The sequence below is a fragment of the Nyctereutes procyonoides genome, unplaced genomic scaffold (assembly GCF_905146905.1).
Source record: "Nyctereutes procyonoides isolate TBG_1078 unplaced genomic scaffold, NYPRO_anot_genome, whole genome shotgun sequence".
Taxonomy (NCBI): domain Eukaryota; kingdom Metazoa; phylum Chordata; class Mammalia; order Carnivora; family Canidae; genus Nyctereutes; species Nyctereutes procyonoides.
The window spans coordinates 33,557,708-33,582,094 of NW_026575134.1; the positions used below are offsets into that span (position 1 = coordinate 33,557,708).

Sequence of the window (24,387 nt, forward strand, 5' to 3'; positions counted from 1 at the left end):
GTGCCTGGGGAGAAGTCTACTTTAGAGTGGTGTCCAGAGGGAGACCCTCTGAGGCCCCTGCAGAGTTTGAGCTGGTAGGTTTGCTGAGGGCCTAAGGCCGTGTGTAGTTGACAAGCAAATGCAGGAAGTTTGGGAAACATTGACATGGTGAGTAAGAGTGAGGATAGGGGGTCAGAAGACCTAGGTTCAAACCCCATTTCCTACATTTAGTTGTGTGACCCTAAGCAAGTTATTGAACTTCTCTGACCTTCAGGTTCCTCATCTATAAAAATGGGGTAATACTACTATTGATCTCAGAACATTGTTCTTAGGATTCAATAAGATAGAACATACGAAATGCCCGGCACATACATAATACATAATACATGCTCAATAAAAGGCAGCTATTGCTGACAACAGTAGGCCCCTCTACCCCAACTGTAATCTTTCATCTGAATTACTTAAAAGACAAATCCCACAAATGCCACTTACGATGTAATTAGCATGGCCTCTGAGTAGATTTTTGCCTAATGAAACACTTCCTCCTGAAAAATGAATTCTCAAAAGACCTTCTTCTGAGCAAGAATGCCAGGGTTCAATGAGTCAGTGTTCCAGGGCTCTCTGGTTTCAGCAGGATGAAGATTTGGAAGGACTTTGGCCTCATTTCCTCCTCTATCAGATGGGAGCCTGGCTACTTGCCCTTTCTAATTCTGGCGTGGAGGGGCAGGGAGGATTTCTGAGATCCGAAGTGATGGGAGCTTTGCAAAGTGTGAGACACAGCAGAACCCTCGCCGTGTCAGCCCAGCTGGAGCACCCAACTCGAAAGGCCGCAAGAGGCCCGGCAAGGACAGCTCCTGATGTGCCAGCCCCACCCCGCACGTTGGGAGAAGCTGGCCACTCCTTCCCATTTATAAGCTGAGCTGGTACATAACGGAGAAAAACAAAGTTGGGCAGGAAGCAGCCTTTTCAACCAGTGAAGAAACCGTTAGAATCCATCCCTTTGCCCTGATGCCAAAGCTCCGCCCGCCCCACCCAGCCACGCTATCAAGGACACACAGCTATCAGAGAGCCCTGGGGGCATTTGTCCCTACTTTATCAGGGACCCGTGGAAACATTTCTCTAACTGAAGATAAAGCCCTCTCCCCTCTCCTTCTCCCTCCCTCCCTAGTCTACCCTCCCTCCCCTCCGTTCTCTTTCTAGCTACCTACCAGAAGGTTCCTGCCATTTTCTTCCAATAACAACAGTTCTGAGAAGGAGAGGTTTTCCAATCAGGACTTGAAGTAACAGGTGGAGAGGCAGGTAAGATGAGTTTCATTCATTCATTGTTCACACATTCATTCTTTCAACACGTATTTCTTGGGTACTTACTACGTGCTAGATACTAAGCGAGGCTCTTGGATTCAGCTCTGAGCAGAAGGCACTTGCAGTCTTTGCGGGGAGCCAGGCAGCACTTTAACAATCACAAAATGCAGAATTACAAATTCTGATCCAGACTGGGAGTGAAATCAGACAGCGGGGGAGGGGGGGGGCTCCTAATCCAATGGGGGGGTGGGGACGGGGGTGAGCGTGTTCCTTAAAGAAGTAACATTTGAGCTGAGAGTGTGTATAATAATCTTCTAGATTTTGCCCTTGCCCGCCAAGTGGCTGTTTTCAGGGTTAAAAGGATGCCTCAGGGCCCGAAACCCTCACTGCCATCCCATGCCAGACCTGTTTCTGATACCAAGTCACGATTACTCGGCCCTTGTGAAGGTTAGGATGGAAATGACTTATTGGAATAATAGAGAAGCCAGCATAAACCTGCCAGGACCTCCTTCAAGATTCAGTTCACTTTGCAAAAGTTGCCAGATAAAAGATATTTCCAGATGGAGGGCCACGCAGGAAATACAAATGGAATATTTTTTAATAGCTCTTCCTTTGCAAGATATGACCCAAGGCAGCCTTCTGCAATATAATGGGAAGCATTGTAGCCTGAAAGCTTGAGAGGAGCTGAGCTGGCCCCCAAGCAGCCCCTGGGGCCTTTGGAAAGGGGCTGTAGTCTGAAGGAACATGAAAGACGCTCCACCTACACAAGGGGACCCCCCTCTCCTGCCACCGCCCCCACAAAGTAGAGCCCGGGCCTGTTGTATTCTAACTGACGGATCCTCAGAGGAGAAGGCAGATAGATATCTATATGAGCATTGAGTTCCTTGAAGGATGTGGCTTTACAAAATAACAAGCTGCATCCTTTTCCCCTTTCCTTGGAGCCTTCTGGGCTCCCTCGAAGAAGGTCATCTGGAATGCAGAGACCCGCACCGCTGACAGAGACCTAAGTGGGCAGGGACTGCTCCCCCCACCCCCGGGCACCTGAATAATGTCTCAGGACACGCAGGACTGGCTTTACCATGATGTTGGGGTTAAAGGGGTCCAGAGATGAACCCGAGGAGGTTGTGAGCTTCCTGAAATGATAGGTAAAATACCACGTGTTAGCACAGATGGGTGCCCAGGTGGCCTTGAACTTGACCAGTGTTTTTGGGTGGTAAATAGACACAACATAAAATTTACCATGTTAACTATTCTCAGGTGCACAGAACGGCGGTAAGCACGTTCACGTCGCTGTGCAAGCATCACCAGCACTCACCTCCCAAGCTTTTTTTTTTTTTTTTAAATCTTCCCAACCTGAAGCACTGTACCCATTGAAAAAGGGTACAGCCCCTGGCATCACCATTCAATTTCTGTCCCTGTGAATCTAGGGGTCCCATCTGAGTGGAATCCTACAGCCTCTGTCCTTTTGTGACTGCTTTATTTTACTTAGCATAATGTCTTCGAGCTACACTAATGTAGCCTGTGTCTGAATTTTCTTTTTTGAGGTGGACTACTATTTCATTGTATGCAGATGCCCCTTTTTAAAATCCATTCATCTGTGGACGAACACTAGGGCTGCTTCCGTCTCTCAGCCATTTGTGAATAATGCCGCTGTGAACACGAGACATATGAACATCTGTTCGAGTTCCTGATTTCAGTTTTGGGGGGTATATACCCAAAAGTGGAGTTGCTGAATCATTTGGTCATTCTGTCTTTAATTTCGGAGGAACCTATGGATTGTGTTCTGTAGGACCTGCACCATTTTGCCTTCCCACCAGCAGATCACAGGGGTTCCAATTTCTCTGCATCTTTACTGACCCTTGTTATTTTCTGGTTTGGGGTAAGAGTCATCCTAATGGGTGTGAAGTGGTATCTCATTGTGGTTTTGATCTGTATTTCCCTAATGATTAGTGAGGTTGAACATCTTTCCATGTGCTTATTGACACTTTGTGTATCTTCTTTGGAGAAATATCTATCCAAGACCTTAGCCTATTTTTTCATTGGCTATTTGTTTTTTTTATTGTTGTTGAATTATAGGATATCTTTTTATTTCTCGTTTTTTATATCTCTTATCAGATATATGGTTTGCAACTATTTTCTCCCATTCCATAGGCTGCCTTTTCTCTCTGTTGATAGTGTCCTTTGAGGTACAAAAGTTTTTAGCTTTGACATAGCCCAACTTATCTATTTTTAATTTAATGATTAAATTAAATATAAATAAAATATGACACCTGTGCTTTTGGTGTCATATTTAAAAACTCATTGCCAAATCCAATATCATGTAGATTTTTCCCCTAGGTTTTCTTCTAAGAGTTTTATAGTTTTAGTCAAGGGGGTTTTAAGAGGTCTGTGACTGACAGTGCATAGGTCATCCTCAATCTCGATTCTGGGGAGACTTTCATTTCCAATGTAAAGACCCTCAAGCCTTTCTGAATGTCAACGTGAATCTAGGAATTGGGAAATTGACAACATGGACATGATATTTGAAGCCTTTAATTCAAAAGGAATTATTGAGTGTCTCCAAATTTATATCAGTGCCTGGGAAGCTGGTAACAATGAAAATCATGGCCTCTCTTCTCCAAGAACATAAGGTACTCCTGAGGTGACCAGATGCTACACACATGTGAACTCGTGACACTGCAAGGCAGAGTCTGATGAGCACTTCACCAGGCCCCAGAGCCAAGAGCCATGAGAACTCAGGAAGGGAGCAGCCACCATGGGCTTCAAGGGACAGAGAAAACTGCAGGGTAAAGATGTGGCTTGAGCTAAGCTGGGGGTGCTGGACCCAACTGGAAGAGGCAGAGAGGACCAGGGATGCAGGAATGATTGCGATTCACTGAACACTTACTGTGTGCCAGGCACAGTGCTCTGCCTGCCATATGCATCACCTCCCTTGCTCCTTCGAACCCTATATTTATCATTGTCTCTATTTTATCGTTGTAAGCACTGAAGCTCAGAGATCTGCCTCAGATTAATTGCCCAGATAGTAAGTTATGAAGCAGAGGCTGGGAATGAGGTTTATTTCTCTCCAAAGCCTTTCTTCTTAACCATTCTACTATTCAAACACTGAAGTTTTGACACGCAGACCAAGTAGACACCCCAGAGAGAGAGAACAGGATAAGACAGTGCATTAAAATGGCACAAGCAGGGAGTTTGAGATCAAGGAGGAGCAGCCTGGCTGGGCAGGGAAGTTCAGGGGATAGGGTTGTGGGATCTAAAGTTGAAGCAATGGAATGGGCAGGATCACAGGGTGCCTCAGAGGAAGCATGGAGAGCTTGGTCTTGACCTGCCAGGGGACAGAATTGCAGCTCAACCTTCCAGGCCACCTCTTCCCTCTATACAAACGAGAGCACTGGGGTGTCAGAAGGTTAGGCCATTTGCCAGTGGTCAGTCACAGTAGAGAGCCGTTGCAAATTCTTAAGCAGGGTGGTGGCAATGAAGAAAATGGGATTCCAGATGGGCTAGCTGGGCAGTCCAAAGCATGAGGGACAGCAAACTGGCAGGAAGGAGCAAGCAGCTCTTTTCGTGATACCCCCTTCGGCCAAGGGTATCTCTAGGGAGCATCATAGACAAGACTCCTTTCAACTGAGGTCTGAAGTTTAGGAAAGCAAATATCATTAGGAAGGTCAGAATTGCCTTCCCCCGCCAGGCTCAGGGCCCTCAGCTAGCCTGGAGCACTGGAAAACACAGCTGCCCAGAAAACACAGCTTCCCCCTTGCCTGGGGAAGCCTGTCTAAATGCAAGGCCTGAGACCGGACACCCCCCAGCTCTGAAGAGCTAGTGGCCAGGACAGCCTCCTGATGCCATCTCTTTATGTTGTTTTCCTGAGCATCAAGCTGAGCCCAGTGTCTATAAGCCCAACCTAACCATCCCACTGGGGTCACCAGAGCAGGTTAGATAAGGCAAGAATTTCCCAGGCAAGGAGGCTGACCCCACCCTGTTTGAACTGAGTATTCATTGGGACAGGATTCCACCTGCGGTATCCACCTATGTTCACCCAAGAAAGCCCTGCCCTGGTTGACTATCCTCCTCCGAGGTTCTCTTTGCTTAATTAATTCTAATAATAGCTGCCATCCATTGAGCAGTATGCTAAGCATTTGACATGCATGGTCTCATTTTATCCCTACAACCCCGTGATGAAGATGTAATTATCCCCATTTTGTACGTGATGGAACTGAGGCTCAGAGCTGTTAAATAATTTGCCTAAAACCACGTCGCTAAAAGAGCCAAGACTAAAATGTAGGCCTGTCTATCTCCAAAGTCTGGGTCTTTGCTCATATAATTGATTGCTTTCTAACATTGGTTCACTGTAGACACATCTCCTTGAGGGCAGGGGTTCCCTGCAGTAGACAATCCAGCTTCAGAGAGTGGCCTTGCTTCCCGATGCTACTTGTGTTCCTAGAAACCAGGAGTCTGATGTTTTTTTCCCAAACCAACCTTTGGGCCCAAATCTGAATGGCATCTGAGACCTTATCTTATCCTACAAGTGATGCTCCAGGAAGACAAGATTTTCAATTCCCTTCAACATTTACCCAGAGAGCATCATGCAGGTGTGCTCTGGCCAGGGAAAGCGGGGCTGCCACTTGTACATTCACTCATTCAATCAATATTTATCAAGGTTTTACCATGTGCTAGGCACATTCTAGGTGCTGAAGACACAAGTGGTAACAAGTCATAAAGAATCTCTGTCTCCCTGGAGTTAACATTCTAGCTGGGAAGAAAGGCCCAAACAAAACACACCAAAAATCTATAAATAGATATGTAGTAAAGTGGAAGTAATGACGATACCAGGAAGAAAAATAAAGCAGCATAGAGGATGAAGAATGATGAGAAGCGGAATTTTCAAAGGCTCTTATGAGGATAAAACATTTGAACAGAGGCCTGAATGAAGTACATGGGAGCCGTGGGATGATCCAGAGGAAGAACATCACAGGCGATGGAAAAAAGCAAGCACAAAAGCCCTCCACTAGGAATTGTCTTGGTTTGTCTTAAGGAACAGGGAAAAAAAGTCAGTGTGGCTGGAGTCGAGAGAGTGGGAGAGAGTTGTGAGGTCACAGGGGAAGTAAGCACCAAGATAGCGTAAGGCTTTCTAGGCCACAGGAAGGAGTTTGGGTTTCAAATGTTCTGAGTCCCAGGCATCGTGGTGTGTCACTCAGGTGGGGCTGCCTCTGCGAGCCACAGAGAGGAGCTTGTGTGAACCAAAAGCACAAGGACAGCTCAGTAAGTCAGCTCACCCAGCTCTGACTCCCCGCTTGAACTCAGAGCAGCAAATGAGTCAGGGTCCAGCACCCAAGGTGGGGGAGGGTTTGTCGGTGGCCAGAGGTGAAAGAAAGAGCTGTTGACTCTATGTCTCATTTGCTTTGCCCATCAAAGGGCCTGAATTATCAACAGGTGTTCAAATATTTTAAAGCTGGAATCTCTCTGTATGAGGAAAATCCTCCCTGGAAACTTACCATGTTGCCAGTCTCCTTTCTAAGCACCGTACGTGTTTCATTTCTCGGGAGTATTATAAAGGCTCCATGAGACAGGCTCTCTGAACCTGCCCACTTCACAGACGGGAAACCAAAGTCCAGAGAGGTCAAGCAGCATGTCAAAGGTTGACAAGTATGGCACCTCTGGGGTTAGAGCAGGGGCAGGCGAAGCCCCCTAGGGAGGCCCCAAAGAGCAAGCCAAGAAATCACATTTTTGAGGTCCCTTCCTCTAGAACACTCCAGGAGCTTAACTCTGCTAAGACCTTGCTATGGAATTGTGACATCTGGGGGCTATGATTCAGCACTTGCTATTTCCTCGTCTTAGTTGTAAAAGTGGATCTAGAAGTTGTTGGAAGGGGGAAAGTCAGATAGATAAAATCAGGGATGTGGCGGGGGCAGGCAATATAGTAGAGAAGCAATGAAGCTGTCAGCAGCTTGCCCCAGACCTAAATGGGCCCAGTCCGGCGTTGCTGGCTGACGGATGGGGGCCCGCCAAGCCCGAGGCCTGTTTGATGTCTTACACACACTTCAGCTCTTCCCTTAGCTTCTGGCTTCAGCCTTCTTCGCAGCTAGTTATTTCCTGATACAGTGGCTGTAACTTCTAAAAGATGGGGTAATAACAACAGCTATCATTTCTGAGTATTTACTGTCCACCATCACCGTGCAAAGCTTTTTTACACACTTTATGCTACTGAATCCTCTTGAAACTCCTGCGAGGTGAACAGGCATGGCAGTGGCCTCACCCTAGTGCCAGCCCCAATGAGCATTACTACTGACAGGTATTAGCAATTTGACAGATAGGGAAGCTGAGGCTCAGAGAGGTAAGGTAACTAACTTGACGTCACGCAGCTAACAGGCAGCCGAGCTGTGTCTGTCTGACACCTATGCTCATTCTCCTGAGCCTCTGTTGAAATAGATTTTTTTTTTTAGACTTTTTTTTGCGGGTCTTTTCTACCATATAGGAAACCTGACTTGTTTATCACTAAGATTACTAATAGGCCTAACACTCTGTGAAAACATATTCACCAGTTGAAATGTCCTGAAATGAGTCTGGGAGCCAGATGCTTGTGACAATTGAGTAGTTTAAAGGATTTTGCATGGGACCTGAAGCCATGTTAAGACAAATCTTTATTTTTGTTGCTCGGTGTGAATGTCACCGCTAACGGGCATGTGATACAACTTAGCTTCTAAGGATTGAGGAAAAAAAAAATAAAAGAAGTAAATTGTCATTCTTGGCATTTTCCCAATGACATTTGCATTTTCATTTCTATTAGAAGTCCATTTTAGCAAAGAAATGTAGCCTTAGTCACTTGGAACTGCTCTTCCCTAGAAAACAATTGTAAATGTAATAAGCAAAAAGAATAGAAAATGCCAACAGGAAAAATGTAATCCACCTGGGGTCAGATTCATCATGCAGACGGCTTCAGTCTTCCTCCGACATTCACATTCAATTTTAATTTAGAAATTAAAAATTCTAAATTCTAAGGCATTCGGGATTTGCAAGCAGGGGTTGGGGGGGGGGAGAGATTTAAATTGCAAATCCCACCGGCTAGGGATCAAGTACAGATTTCCCCAACTCTCCAGAACTATTTTACTTGCTTGCATTGCTCTTCTGCATAAGGCATAAGGTTTGCTCAGAAAGAGACAATAAGGTCACGATTGCTTTAAAATTATTCATAATAAAAACACATTTTGAGACTTGATTCTAAATGTTAAGCTTAAATTTGAGCAATTTAATTGCCCGTTGAATAGAAATGAAATCCCACCGGTAGGCAGTTATTTCTTACAACCACTGTGTGTGAAATTGAAATCTTAAGATACCATTTCAAATATTCACTTTCTCTAAGGAAGTTCTCCCCAAAGAGTTGTGAAAGATAAGAAACTGACCCAAAGTCATAGGCAGTAATCTCTTTTTCTTTACATACTAGGATCAAAACAGAAGCATATTATTAAAAGGAAACTTAATACCCAAAATTTGGTGGTTCAGAGGTTACCTCAAGGATATACTGAACAGCTGACTTGAGCCCCATACAAAACTGTAACGGGGAAGGTGGCAACTTGTCAGATTTAATAGAAGCAAGCACGGGCAAACATATCATCTACTCACCAAGATAGTGAACACTGAAATGGAAAATGCTCATACGTTTAGGAGCTGTAGGAAGTGAGGTGAGGGGACCCTTCTCTGTTTGCTTTTTTTAAAAAAAAAAACAGGGCATCGTTTTTAAATTTGGATGGGAAATTCTTATTGCAAACCCCTATTTCACCTTCAGATTGAATTTCAAGCTTTTTATTTATTTTTGCATTTTTAATTTATTTTTTTATTGAGGTATAACTGACATACGACATTATAGGAGTTTCAGGTGTACAACATAATGATTCAATATTTGCACATATTGCATAAGATCACCACGATACGTCTAGTTAATATCCATCACCACATTGACACATTTTTTTCTTGTAATGAGAACGTCTGAGATTTGTTCTCTCAGCAATTGTCAAATATGCAATATGGTACTATTAATTATAGTCACCATGCTATAGATTGCAACCCCAGGACTCATTTATTTTATAATCAGAAGCTTGTACCTTTGACCACCTCTACCCATCTCACCTACCCCTTTCCCTGACCACTGGCAGCCACCGATCTGTTCTATATGTAAGAGCTTGTTTTTTATGTTTTAGATTCTACATATATGTAAGATCAGATGGAATTTGTCATTCTGACTTACTGCACCTAGCATAATGCCCTCAAGGCTCATCCATGTTGTAGCAGATGGCAAGATTTCATTCTTTTTTTCATGGCTGAATAATATTCCATTGTGTGTATATGAGTGTACACACACCTACACATACACACATGCTCATCTTCTTTATCCATTCATCCACTGATAGGCATTTAGGTTGCTTGCATATCTTGGCTGTTGTAAAGAAGACTGCGACAAACCCAGAGGGCATATATCTTTGGGAGTTAGTGTTTTCATTTTCTTTGGATAAATACCCAAAAGAATTGCTGAATTCAAGTTTTTTAAACTCTCCCAATAATGCCTTCTGCTGGGGATCCCTGGGTGGCGCAGCGGTTTGGCGCCTGCCTCTGGCCCAGGGCGCGATCCTGGAGACCCGGGATCGAATCCCACGTCGGGCTCCCGGTGCATGGAGCCTGCTTCTCCCTCTGCCTGTGTCTCTGCCTCTCTCTCTCTCTCTGTGTGACTATCATAAATAAATTAAAAAAAAAAAAATTTAAAATAATGCCTTCTGCTATAACATAGCAGCTGCCTTTTATATGCACTTAATATATGTTGAGTGTTTTCCACGCATTAATCTCCTATCTGTTATCACTCCCAACTCATTATAAGTCTAGGTGCCACACTTTGCATGCATTTATTCATTTAATCCTCACAACAAGTGAAGCAATGGTTTCTACGATCTTCATTTTACAGATGAGGGTATTGAGAGTTTAAATTCTTGCTGTTAGCTCAGGTTCACACAGGCAGGACGCGGTGGGTTAGAATGTTGGTAGACTGACTCTAGAGCTACTACCCAGTACTGCCTCCTCATACTAAGGAACTTTCCTAGGCCATGCCAGCTGATAAGGGCCCAAGTGAAACCCAGGTAGTCTGTGGCATTTAACCACCGCACTGACTGGCTATAAGTAAACTATTCATCACAACCTATAGGTTAATTTTCATTTCTGATTATAGAGTGGTAAGTTACATACTTATCACATAATTTAGGCTTGCCTACAATGTCTAGAGGTTTTGTTGTTGTTGTTGCTGCTGTTGTTTGGTTAAAAGCAAGGGTCTCGTTGGGGAAAATATCTTTTTATACACTGAAGGCCTTGTCTTGGACCCAAAGCTGCTCTTAGGGCTTCCTTGGTCACACATGTGCACACACACACACACACACACACACACACACTCTCTTTCTCTCTCTCACACGCACACATTTTAATGACACCCATTAGGGATCCAACCTTGGACCCATGGAAACAAGAAAATGACAAAAACACGCAGACAATAGTAAATTCTGGTTTACAGTTGTGAAAAGTCAGTGAGGATTGGCTCTGAACAGGGAAAATGAAGTGATCAGAAATTCACTTCTGACTTCAACCCCCAACCTTTCAAGGTACACTCATCTAAGCCCTGCAACATCATCCTTTAAGTGGGAATAAAATGTCTACGACCGTGATCCGGACTTTTTATACAAAGACTATAGATTCTGAAAGCAATTGGTAATTAACCCTTTACAAGACTTGTAACTGGCGTCATGCACAAGTAGACCTTTGGCGACAATTTCTGGGGGGAAAAATAATTTCTGAATACAGTAATTTTCAAGGAACTCTGATGAGGCCCAAAGTTTTCCCATACAGGACAGACCCTTAGCCTCCTCCTCTTCCTAGACTTTTTGCCCTTGTGGCTGGAGGGGAAACCCAAACTCCAAAATCAAGTCTGTCTGCTTGCTCGTTTCCCGGACCCAGGGCAAAATCGTCTCCAAGTACTGCTGTGGATCCTTGGAAAGGCACTTTCTGTACAGAGTATTATTACTGGCACTTTCCATGGGGGGCACTTCCACCGCAGGAGTCTGATTTTCGGAAGATGCTGCGTGAGGGATGGATGGAATGCGGCCGCGGGCAGACGGAGGGCAGGCGCGGACCTGCGCGGCGCCTCCCAGCCACCCTCCCTCGGGGACCAGCCGCCCGCGGCGCTGCTCGGGCGCCCCCAGCCCGCGCGCCCCCCGCCCCCCGCCCCGCGCGCACAGCGCCCCCCGCCCCCCGCCCCGCGCTGGGTGGCCGCGGCCCCGGGACCTCCACCCGGGACGGGCGCGGAAGCCACCCCGGACGCTGGCATTTCTGCAGGTGCTTCTTTCACGTCCTGGTCTTTTCCCTTCTTCCCCGAGCGGCTCTCGGCCTGACTTAGCCGAAGGGGAAACGGCGTGGAGCGGAAGCCGTGCAGAGCCACTCGGAGGCGACCCCGCCGCCTCTGCAAGGAGGGGGTCCCCGACGCTGGCCCCTTTAAGAAGCCAAGTCGCTGCTGCTGCTGCTGCTGCTGCTGCTGCTGCTGCTGTTTGTATTGCTAATCCCCTGGAGCCCAGTTTAAAAAAAAAAAAAAGAGAGGGGGGGGGGGCGGGCAGCTGTCTCTTTAAATGTGATTTCCTTCTATTGTATTTGAATCGTGATCAGGAAAAAGGAAATGAAACCAGAGACAGAGGGAAGCTGAGCGAAAATAGCGGTTCCCGAGAGAGGAGGGAGCCCGGGGAGAGAGGCTCGGCCCCCGCCCCCCCGCCCGGGCCGGAGGTGCGCGGGGGTCGGGGCGGCGGGGCGGGCGCGCAGGTCCCCGCGGGCGGGCGGGCGGGCGGGCGGCGCGGAGCCGGGGACGGCGCGGCCGAGCGGGACCTGCGGCGGCGGCGGCGGCGGCGGCGGCGGCGGCGGGAGCGCGATGGAAGGTTAAGTCCCGAGCAGCGGCGCAGCTGCAGGCGCCCGGCCGGGCTGCGCGCCCCCGCCCGGCCCCCGGCCCCCGGCCCCCGGCCCCCGGTCCCCGCCCCGCCCGCCGCGCCGGCCCCCGCTCACTCGCTCTCTCTCTCTCTGGCGTTTGAAGGCAGCGCGGCGACCGTCCTCGAGCGCGGAGGGGCGAGCTCGCCGCCGGAGCGCCGGAGCAAGAGGAGGCGCAGGAGCGGCGGCGGCGCCCGAGCACCCGAGGGGGGCCGCGCCCCGGCCGCCGGCCAGCCCCGCGCCAGCAAGGGAGCGCCCCCGCCGCCGGGCACGCCGCCGCCCTCCCCAATGTCCTCGGCCATCGAGAGGAAGAGCCTGGACCCGTCCGAGTAAGTGCGGCTCCCCCGCCTCGCGCCCCGGGGCTGCAGGTGCGCGCCCGCCGCGTGCCCTTGGCTGCCCCTTCCTCGCGGGCGCCCGACTGGCACCTGTGCGGGCCCCCAGCCCTGGGACGCACCTCTGAGCACGGCGGGCTGGAAAGTTTGCAGGGCAGCAGGCACGGGGCTGGGGGCGGGGGGGCTCGGAGGCGCGCAGGTGCCGTCCCGGAGCATCGCGCTAGGCTCCGCTCCCCCGTCCCCCGTCCCCCGTCCCCCGTCCCCTCTCCCCTCTCGGTCCCCACTCCCTTTGTCCGTCTGATCCTGGAAAGGGGGACCTTGCAAGTGGAGGCCCCCCAGCCCCCGACGGCCCCCCTCGCGGCGCGCAGGTGGAGCGCCCGGGACCCGCGGGACAGGCGGCCCGAGCGTCCACCCGGAGCTCCCTCTGGCCTCCAGGGACTTGGGAGCCCCCAAGTCCGCAGTGATCTGGGTACTTGCACCCTCTCCCTTGGGGTGCACTGAGGGCTGTGTGTGTGTGTGTGTGTGTGTGTGGCTGTGAACCTCCAAAGTTAGCGCACCGTCCTGTGTGTAGGCCAATTCTGGGGGAGCGCTGGCTCATCGCATCTATCACAGTCTCAAAGGGGTTTGGGGTCAGGGAACCAGAGCTCTAATGAGCATTTGCCGCATTTGTTTTCTGAGCCTTGTACCGGTTTGGAATGTCCCCCTGTTCCCAACCTATACCTCCAACCCATTCTTCGGCGTTAACAAGGGGAGAAAGGGTTGTTTAAGATATCATTTTCCCGTCAGCGCAAATGCCCTTTTAAGATTCATTAGCTGTCTGGTATTGAGAATTTTTATTCCTTTGAAGTCCCCATCTAATCCTTTGAAGGGATTTGTTACACAGACCAAAGGAGCTGGTTAATGACTTGTCCATTTGTGCTTTTAAGAGGCATTTGTTTTCTCTCTTTCTTTTCCTTTCCTGCTTTAAAGGAATTGTGCTTTCCTGATTGAAGTCCTCCCCCTCCCCCAGTTTCAGCCCTCTATGGTGTTTATATACCTGGGTTTTACCCTCAGTTACCAGCATAAACACTCAGCATGCTCTTATAAAATACAGGAAGTACCATGATCCAGCGAGAACATAAACATCACTATTCAATCCTGAAGGCTCAGACACCAGAAGGCTTATAAGGGGCTAGGTTTATTCTAAGGAAAACACAGCTTCCTTCAACAAATTCTCAGGAGAAAAATAATGTTCATTTTTAAAAGAATGTATCTGTGCAGGCATTGAATTTAAAGGGTGGTTTGCACACACACACACACACTCTGGAATTACAACTTAGCCCTGAGTTTTCAGAGCCTGGGCAAGACCATAGATATGCAGTAAGAGGGGATGGGATGAATTGGTGCCTAATGCCTTTTCGATCAGCAGAATTTAGTCACTAATCCTTTTATTAGAAGATAAATCTGAGGTTTCAGCTCCCTGAAGGAGGTCTGCTCTTTGCAAAGTTTGTGCTTTTTCACTGAGATTAGAAAATTGAAACATCCTAACCTCATAGTACAGCAGGCACCTACTGAAGAATGCCCATCCTTCACTTCACTGTTTGCCCAGTAAAGACAGGCTGTAACTGGAAATGGACAAGGTAGTTAGGAAATTACGGCAGCACAAACCCCCTGTCCTTTATTGGAAATTGTTGAGAAACGATCCCAGAAATCCAGGCCATAGTGATACTCGGGTGTAAAATTCAGGATAGACTCAAGGAGAATATAAGATATTAATTTGAGGGTGAATCCCACCCATTCATTACCTTGGAAATCCACAAAAGATAATGTGATGTTATCATTAATTACAGAAAGCCAGATAGAGCCAATATCTTATCCTGTCCTTTCCTATCTCATCTCAGACCATCACAATGGCTCTTTTGCTTAACATTTCTACTGCCTAACGCTGTCCTACCAGATGCTTCATTGTGTACTTACTCAAAGCCAACTTGGGTCATGACTATCAGCATCACCGATGTATGGATACAAGCTTGCCTAGGCGCTTGCAAATGAAACATTTAGACAGAAATCCCGAACATAGAGATTTCCTCTACCGTGGGCATTGGGTGGCCCCTACCACCTCCCTGTGAATAACATGAGCGGTTCATTTTAATTCCAGGCAATTTTGCACCAGCAAAGTGCAAAATTCTCCTTTTTCACAGTTGGTTGGCAGCATCAGCATCAGGTCATGGAGTGTGGTTGAGGTTCCATGAGTGTTTCTGAAAGCCCGAAGTAAGACCATGGGCTGTGGAAAGGGAAGCCATGCATTTCTGAGCTGATGTATGTGAAAATGCTGGGGATATTATTTTTCAGAAGGGAGAATGGAAGTCCTTATGTATAACCTGTGGAAACAAAGAAAAACAAAAGCAGGCTTCAGTGAATTCTTAAAACTATTTAAAGTCTTGAGTTTTTTTTTTTTAAGATTTTATTTATTTATTCATGAGAGACACACAGAGAGAGGCAGAGACACAGGCAGAGGGCGAAGCAGGCTCCTCACAGGGACTATCCCTAGACCCTGGGTTCAGGCCCTGAGATGAAGGCAGATGCTCAACCACTGAGCCACCCAGGCATCCCTAAAGTCTTGACTTTTTAAAAGAAAACTGACTTGGGTTTCACATTTTCTAATTCTAAAAAAGCATCATCTTATGAAGGGCCCTGAGATCTACGAAGCGTGGACTTGGTTTTGATATTTCTAAATACTCCTAGGGAGGTGTGTGCTTTATAGAAAGAGGCACCTGAAGTTATCAGTGTGTGAGATGGACACTGATTACCTGCATCTCGTTGTCCCTAAGTACAACGGGAGCTGAGCTCTGTGGGCACAGGCCAGTCAGGACACGAGGCCACCTGGTAAGTTAGTGTCAGCTAGAAATAAGAGACAGATGTATACCCTCAAGGTACAGAGGAGGAAACTCCCTTTGGGAATCCCATGGTTGGAAGCAGGTCCATTTTAAAAAAATATAATAGATTAAAAAAAAAAAAGATTTGTGCTTGAGTAAGGTTCAAAAAGAGCACTTAACTCATTAATTGTTGCATATCAACAGGTATTAGGTTTTTCCTAAGTCCCGTTTGGTGCTGGAATAATTTCTTTCCACTCTCTTTTATTTCCTTTTGGCAAATAAAATTATTTATTTTAAAAAGTAAAACAGTGATATTCAGATTCCAGTGAAGCAAAGTGAACTAGAAATGCCGTCTGACTTTCTAACAAAGGAACACATCTCATAGGCTTGCCGTTAGCAGTTGCCTGGATGGAGCTTTCGGAGTCTGTTTCATTGCCTTCCACTCTCGAAAATAATCATCACTTCACCCCTTCCTCATTTTCTTTTCTAAGTCTACTTTATCCAAACCGGTTTTGCTGTTGTAAATATTTTCACAGGCAGAAAGGTCTACTTAGTGTCCTTTATAAGTTTAGCAAAGGCCTTAAAACCTGCAATTTTTCTTCAAGGATTCATTCAGTAATAAGGATGGGATGCAGAATTTCTGTAAAATAATAATAGTAATAATAATAGTAATAACTCAAAAAATAATAATGAGAATTCCGATTATATCCTGATGGCATTTTTATGTGGGAAACAAGAAAACAACCTAAGATAAGTTTTGATCACTCTCTCCTTTCCTCCTCACTTCTGTTTTTTGAGCTGTTGGGAAAGGCGTAGGTTAGTTAGGATGGCGCCGGAGAGATTCAGCAGGGAATTCGCAGATGTTTAGCCCTCTGGGTAGTGGGCTGTCCCTGAAGGGAGCAACTCTTCTAGCCTCCTCTGGGGTTCAGCAATGCCCTTGAGTCTGGGGGCCCTTGAGGAGGAAAAAGCAGGAGATATGGCAAGATGCAGAGGGAGAGTGGAAGGAAAAGGAAAAAAATACATTAAAAAAGAGGGCAGAGGGGCCTGAGCAGTGCTGGACGGGCAGGGGTGCAGGACCCCTAGAGCCACCTGGGAGCCTCTAGGGGCCCTGCACTGACTTCAGACCCTGGAGCCTGCAAGGCCGAGCCCGCTCCTGCCCCGGCCAAGCCAGCGGGGCCCCTCTGCGTACTCCCGTCCTGCCTCCTAACTCCAGGTCTCCGTCCAGGGCTGTTGTGGCCAGGGTCTCCCTCATGCCTGCTCTTGTCCCCAGGGAGCCAGTGGACGAGGTGCTGCAGATCCCGCCGTCCCTGCTGACATGCGGCGGCTGCCAGCAGAACATCGGGGACCGCTACTTCCTGAAGGCCATCGACCAGTACTGGCACGAGGACTGCCTGAGCTGTGACCTCTGCGGGTGCCGCCTGGGCGAGGTGGGGCGGCGCCTCTACTACAAGCTGGGCCGGAAACTCTGCAGGAGGGACTACCTCAGGTACCCTCCCTAGGCCTGCACCCTCAGCCCCGAGGGTCGGTGGGGTCGGGGGCCCTGAGCAGGGGCCACGGGAGGGCTAGTGCCTCCACTCCTGCCCCCCCAGATGTCCCCGAGGTTGAGTCTCAGCTGCCCCCAGCAGAGGCATTGGGGCTCTTCCTGTTTGAGAGGCGTGTTCCAGGGACACATTCCTCTGCAGTAAAATGCGAATTCTGTAGGGGTGAGAGAAAGATAAACCCCAAATTCCACCTAGTAGTTCCCTGGGTGGTGTGGAGTCCCCGAGAGGGGAGAGGGCCCCAGGGAGGGATCCACAGGGCCGCACCAGGGACCAGGGGGCCTTGGAGTTGACCACTTTGAGGGTGGGTTCTTAGGGGCACATTTAGTGCTTTGGAACATACGTATGGGTCATAAAAAACTCTTTTGTAGGACTCTAATATGTGATGTGAAAGCCCCAAGCTTTCCACGGTGACAGGGCTGCTGCCCGTGGGAGTCCTGGCACCACGGCTTCCTCGCTCTGTGACCTTGGGCATGTTCTCCAGCCTTAATTTCCACCCCCCCCATAAAAATGGGGGTAGTAACAGCAGCTCCCTCCAAGGAGGAGGTGAGGGTGCGATGGGGCACCACGGTAAACTACGTGGCTGGGTGCGTGCCTATCTAGAGGCTAGCTGCCCTTGTAACTAGCCCTCGTGACATTCTCATTAAGTCTTCTCCTACCTAATGAACAGAGATGGAATAAAGGAAGGAAAAAATAGGAACTCTGAGACACCCCCAGCGGGTGGCGGGAGCTGAGGACAACCCTGATGCTCCCCGTCATACTGTTGGCCATGTGAATATTCCGGCACTCAATGAGTGCCTTTGCCCGGAATGTTCTAGTATTTCCAGTTTCATATTAGCTGCTGTGGAGGTAACTCTGTGCCCTCTACTGTCAGATCTGCTCAACTGTATAGCTGTCAGTTGTTTTTTTTTTTTTTTTTTTTTTTTTTTTGCCATCTTCCTGTGGCAGAGGGTCTGTGGAGCATGCAGCCCTAATGCATTAGGACCACCCAACCCAGGGAAGCTCATTTAGACTCCAGTGCCCTTGGCTGCCAGGCTACCTCTTCCTCCTAAACCTGCCCTCAGAGCTTTTTACATTAAAAAAAAAAAGTGCAGGCAATTCCACGGTGAAGGAAGCTTATCTGTTTACCCAGAGACTGATAGAATAAGCTTTTTTTTTTTTCTTTCTAAATTCTCTGATAAAGTCCTTGCAAATTTAGTGGTTCAGAGAAAATAAGTAGAGTCTTCAATGATCACGATTATAATTTTGGTCCATTTTTTTTTTATTAAGTTACAAGCAAATGGAACTGGGATAAATACAGACCTGATTTTGCTGGCGACCAGTTTGCCAAGTCAGTGCAGAAAGCAGACCGATAAATGATTCCCATTGGGCTCCCCTGACTACATCCTTGTCAAATCATTTGAATCTTATTAAATGAAGTGCAGATAGAGTAAGGTCAGAAGAGCCCCGGCTTCTCTCTATCTCTATGGTTTTATGTAACGTTCAGGAATAAACCCGGTGCTGCCTGGGCTTGTTCATCTTTTGCATTTTTAAAAAGAAGAGGAAAAAAATTGTCTGGGAGAACCCAGTGTTAATTAACTTGTGTCTTGGTGACATGAAATAATTCTTCTCCCTGCTACATTCCTAGGCAACATGTTAATTAACTCTGTGTTAGGCAAACCTTTCCAGCCATCCCTTAATATTTATATTATTGTTATGAAAATGGTCAGGAGAAAGCTTAAGACATTGACACCTCCTGACAGAGGAGAAAAACCTTTTTTTTTTTTTTTTTTGCTTCAGGGCATGTCCTTTAACCTTGGACTAGCTTACTTCCATTCTTAACATATCTGACAGCATCTTTTTAAAAAGCAAGTTGGGAGAGTGAATAGATGGGAGGTCCCGTGATGGGGTTCAGGCCTTCTTCCTCCCCAGGAGAACTTCTCCTCCTCCTCCTGAGAATTGCCTACAGCCCGCCTGTTACAGTCCTTTTCAGACATTTAGCCTCAAATATTCATGAGATCCCAGTGCAAATCTGAACCCTGCTGCTGTTGCTGCTGCTGGGCTGTTTCTGGGAACCTAACAGTAGCTGTTAATGTCAGTGCAGGGCCCCCGGATTCCCTTGTATCCCTTTCTACCAACTTTTGCGTACAATGCACCCCACCTCCCAGTGGTTTTACTTGCAACAGCCAACACCTGCATCTTTTAGGGCCAGAAGCCTGCCCACTGTCCCTGCGCTGCCAGTGGGACCTTAACATCGACTGTTGAGCCATGGCTGGCACTTGCAGGAGCACCAAAGCCTTGCAACCTTGCCTGGAGCCAGGCGGACTCTGAGAGATGCAGAAACCTAACATGCCATCTGCCCTGAGCTCCCCTCGGAGGGCCTTTGCTGCAGATTGCAACTTTGCTTGTCTTCCTCCCCTTCTACCCAGCTTCCCTTGCCTCTTCCCGGCTTCCCCTGAGAATACATCCTTGAGAATTCCTCTCCGCAGGGTCTGCTTCTGGGATATCCAGCCTAAGGTACCAATTCTTGGGGCCAGAGGTAAATGCTCAAATTAGATGTCAGGTCCTGGTTTATTTTTCCTCTTAGTAGAATCCCAGCATGCCAGAGCTGGAAGGGACTGCAGAGGCCTTTTCTTCCACTTCCCGTGCTTTACAGTCCAGGACACAGAAGTCAGAAGAGAGGATATCATTTGCTCCAGGGCACCCGGCTGGTTAGAGGGACCTGAACTTGCCTCCCAAATATTCATCCGTTGTCCCTCCCCCTCATTAACTGCCTGATGTGTATTGTAATTTACCCCCAACTTCCCTTTAATAAATGCTCTCCTTCCTTAAGGGTCACACACCCCAGGTGTTGGCTTCATGCCTGGCACACGGTTTGGTGAGTCGTTTATCTTTGCTCAGTCCCAAACTCAACTTACTGAACAGTCAGGAAACCAGAACTGGCTTTCCACTCCGAGCTCCGAGGTAGCCCTCTCCTACAGCTCCACCATCTGCTACGATGGGAGAAAATGCTCTTCACCCCCGTAATGAGCTTGCTCCCAGGTGGTGCCTTGGAAACACTCAGAGATCCTCAAATGCAAAGCAGGATTCGGAGGGAAATTAGCTGAAGCTGGCTCTCACTATCAGAGTGTCTTCTTGATTTCATCCATTCTGCCCAAACGTTTCCAAATTTGCCAACTGCCCCATCTCCCCTCAGGCCTCTCAGGATGTACCAGTGGATTCTCTGCCATCCTAAGTGAGTAAAAACTTCCAATAAGAAGCTGCATTTACCTAAAACTGTCCTAAAGGTTTTACGTGGAAGGGGCTGGCTCACATGCCTTGTCATCAGGCACCTGTGAAAATGACTTCCTGTGGCAGGACGGTGCCAGATGCCAGTACACCTGACCTGTGTGAAAGCACGGCCCGTGCTGGCTTAGCCTTTGACGGTGGGCGCTTTGACAATGCTCCGTTTGATCTTTCTCATAGCCCAGTGTGGCAGATGCTGCGGTCACTGCCACTGCAGCAGCTAACAGGGGCCTGAGGTCCCACCACGGTCATGCAGTGCTCAGGGCTAGTCCTGGACGTGCACGGTTTCATTTCTTGCAGGCTGACCGCAAAACTTCAACCTGCCTCGGAATTACCTGGAAGTGCTCCTTAACACACAGGCCTCCCCTGCCGCCCCCCCCCCCCCGGGTGTCTCAAGTGGGAGGCCTGAGAATTTGCAGTTGCTAGCAAGCCCCCAGGTGACCAGATGCTGTGGGTCCCGGGACCACAGCTCGAGAACCATCACACCGGGCTCCACCGTGTTGCCTTTCCCACCTTGACATTGAATATTGCTTGAAATAAGAGACTGAGACTTAGGGGAGACTTGATTTCAGTGTCGAAAGAGAAGTCTCTCCGGACATTCACGCCAGTGGGGTAGCTGAGGACCTTGAAGTATGGGGAGACGCTCTTTGTCTCCCAGATCTGAGACACGGTTAACTACACCCAGTGTCTTCTGTTGGATTCCCTCCGACTCCTAGAAGCTGGGGCCCCGGCGAACAGTAGGCCCATTTTAGCTTACGGAGGAGTGGAGACCAGGCCTCCCCACAGGTAGGATCGGTGGCTGTTGACATGATGGAACCTGGGAACCTCAGGAACATGCCCATTTCGCTGCATTCTGGCTCAGCCCCCCTCAAAGGGCCCCCAGGGATTTACTCCAACTCTTCTAGAATGAAAGTCCCCCTGGGAGGGGACACACAGTACATGCCTAACCTCTTAATTCGAATCACTTCAGCTAAGGTACCTCTCCACAGAAGAGGGGTCCAGGGCAGCTTAAAGTGGGGAGAGCTCAGAAACGGGCAGGTTATGCCAAACACAGATGCCACGGGTTGCAGCTTCATCCCAGAGTACCCTCTTCCCTCTAGGAAAGGCTCCATGAGCCTCCTGGGACCCACCTCTTTTTGCTTCCTGACAGGTTGGATGTTGAGCCTCTTGTATGGAACCCATCCTCAAGCCCTTTCTTCCAGTTTTGCCTCTCCTTAGTGTTTCTTTCTGTTCTCTCCTCCCAGGCTTTTTGGCCAAGATGGTCTCTGCGCATCCTGTGACAAGCGGATCCGTGCCTACGAGATGACGATGCGGGTGAAAGACAAAGTGTATCACCTGGAATGTTTCAAATGCGCCGCCTGTCAGAAACATTTCTGTGTGGGCGACAGATACCTCCTCATCAACTCCGACATAGTGTGCGAACAGGACATCTACGAGTGGACTAAGATCAATGGAATGATCTAGGCCAGAGTCCCCAGGCCTCTCTGGGGGCAGACATTTTGCTGAAGTCACTGTCTCCATGGGGTCTTCACTCTTGGGCACTCTGGGGGTTTGAGGGTGGGATGAGGCATTTCTTAGGCGTTGGTGGACCCTCCGTGGGCACCAAGACATGGCATCCAAGTGACATAATACAAGGGACAAGACTAAAATGTGACAAAATGACCAGTCTTTAGGGAGAACTTATGGACAATGGCCACAGCCTATCCGTAGTAACTGACACAATTAGTGAAGAACAGGAGTGTTGGGGGGCAGGTGGGCGGGTGCCATCATCCTACAGAGAGGGACTTGTGTAAAGAACCGTTAGGACCTTGACCCTTGAAAACTAGAGATGTGCAATTGATTTCTTTTCTTCCTGGCTTTTATGACAACCCTGCTCCAATCACTGTCCTCCACATAGGGAAGGACAGAGGAGAGTGGCCATCCTTTCTCCTTGGCCACCTTCCCAAGGCCTTTGGACCCAAGGGAAACTGCATGGAGACACATTTCAGTTGAGAATGGAAATTGCAACTTTTAACCAAACGATTATTTAAAGCAATGCTAATGAGTCACTGTTTTTAGACACCCTGGTTTGGAGATGAGCTGTTCCACAGATTGTTTCTATACAAATGTAAATCTAAAAACAAAAGTTGTTCAACTATTTTATTATCTTAGATTATATCAAAGTATTTGTTGTGTGTAGTCAAAAAAATAACTCCGCAGACAATAAAAATGACAGACTAAAATGAAGTGTTGTTTACTTGATTATGACTCATAATTTGGGCTGGCAGGAAAATGGCTTTTTAGACTGTAAAGGAGACATAAATAAGCAATTTACTTTTAGGTCAAATAAAAACTTCCATTTATTACTAGGGTTTATACGAGGCAGGCACGTTTCTGTATTACTAGCAATTATATAACAGGTCATCATGTAGCTCAGAGGGATGTAGAATAATTAAATTGTTACTGTAAAATGTGCATTTCACTTCAGCATTGTATGGAACCAACGGAAGGCAAGATCATTGCCTTTGGGAAACCTGTAACCTAGAAAGGACACAAATACATAAAACAGATTCCCTTTGGGAGAGAAGGTAATTACCTAGCTTGAAATGTGGCAAAGATGCTGAGCTTGACACTTCGATTTTCCAAGACGTGTGTCTCAGGGTATTTTATGACAAGTGGTTAAGAGGACCTTACTTTGAGGATTTAAAGCAGGCCATCTTGGTTTGTGCCTCCTCCTTCCAGACTCTTCAGGCCCCCATGACCTGACTCAGAGCGCCACCTGCTGGCCCTCACCTCTCCCCTGGCTACTTCGAGACCGGCCCAGTGAGAGACCAACCTAGCTGGCTGCACTTCTCAATTGTTTCATAAAAATATTGGCGAGCACCAAGAAGTCTGAATGTGTTTAATTATCAAGACATCAGAAATACGCATCTAATACTACAGTTAATTAGCTGTGGTATTCCTTTAAAACTTCCATCACCAAAGTTTTTATTTATGTATTTATTTTTCTTCTAGAGAAGAAATAATTAAATGACGATTCTTGGTCGATAAGATACTAAAAGTGGTTGGGAAACTTCCTTAAGGTGGCCTGTTTAAAGGAAACCTAATTATATTGCATTAGCGACTCAGGTGGTGGTGACTTGCTGCCAGGGAGGGGATGTTTGTTCTAAACCAACAAAAGGGATGTGGTTCTCAAATTGTGGTCCAGGATCAGCATTATCAGCATCACTCGAAATGAAGTGGTTTATTGAACGTTTTTTTAAAAATTCAAACATTAAACTTTAGTAAAAGTTATCAATTAGGGACACCTGGGTGGCTCAGCGGTTAAGTGTCTGCTTCCGGCCCAGTGTGTGATCTCTGGATCCTGGGATTGAGTCCCACATCAGGCTCCCTGCATGGAGCCTGTTTCTCCCTCTGCCTGTGTCTCTGCCTCTCTCAGTGTGTCTCTCATGAATAAATAGATAAAAAAATGTTATCAATTAAAAATGAAGATTCGGGGGTTCTACCCCAGAAAGAATGAACCAGAAACTCCGGCGATGGGGCTCAGCTATCTGTGCTTTATCGTGCCCTAAAGATGATTCTGACTCACACTCAAGTTTGAGAATAGCTATTTTCAAACATTCCACAGTTAGATCATGTGCTCTTAGGTTGTTAATTGTTAATATTTGACATAAAGGTTAAATCAGTAACTTTTCTACATGTAGACAAGCACTGTCTGTTCATGGCCCCTAAACTGAAAAGTTATGCCAACTTTTGTCACTCAGCCAACAACTGCCATCTACCAAGTCAGTTACAATGCAATCCACCATTTTTAACCATATCAACATTAATTGCAATAACAACTATAATTATATATATTAGCTATGTAACTATCTTGTAGGCAGTTAACAGGGCAAAATAAAAATTATTCTTGCCTTGGAAATGTAAACTTTACTATTAACACTCATTGTAATGCAACACAAAATTTAAAAATTCAGCCAATAAAGCCATCCTCAATAAAGCAATAATGAATATCTTCCATGTGTCAGTGGTACGGGACATCTTGCAGAATTGTGAATGTCCAGGCAGAGTGTGACAAGTCCCCCCAAAGGCCCATGTCTAACTCACAGTGGACTTGAGAGGAAAAACACGTAGACAGCCTTC

The 24,387-nt window shown here is 47.5% G+C and overlaps 1 protein-coding gene across 2 annotated transcripts; it reads left to right on the forward strand.

The window, feature by feature from the left end:
- Positions 1 to 1,006: 1,006 nt before the first annotated feature.
- On the forward strand, positions 1,007 to 22,491 carry LMO2 (LIM domain only 2). 2 transcript variants are annotated; one of them, XM_055301138.1, is made up of 4 exons: positions 1,007 to 1,278; positions 12,383 to 12,605; positions 16,734 to 16,949; positions 21,510 to 22,491. In XM_055301138.1, exons 2-4 carry the CDS (start codon positions 12,565 to 12,567, stop codon positions 21,727 to 21,729), a joined length of 477 nt encoding a protein of 158 aa, XP_055157113.1. In that variant the 5' UTR covers positions 1,007 to 1,278; positions 12,383 to 12,564; the 3' UTR covers positions 21,730 to 22,491. The 2 variants fall into 2 exon arrangements, with proteins under 2 accessions (XP_055157113.1, XP_055157112.1); XM_055301137.1 differs by lacking the exon at positions 1,007 to 1,278 and adding an exon at positions 12,170 to 12,230.
- Positions 22,492 to 24,387: the final 1,896 nt, after the last annotated feature.

Bases quoted from the DNA above. Each gene is read 5' to 3' on its own strand.
- LMO2 (XM_055301137.1), top strand. The intron at 12,606-16,733 runs GTAAGTGCGGCT...TCTTGTCCCCAG, and splicing joins AAGAGCCTGGACCCGTCCGA to GGAGCCAGTGGACGAGGTGC. The intron at 16,950-21,509 runs GTACCCTCCCTA...CTCTCCTCCCAG, and splicing joins TGCAGGAGGGACTACCTCAG to GCTTTTTGGCCAAGATGGTC.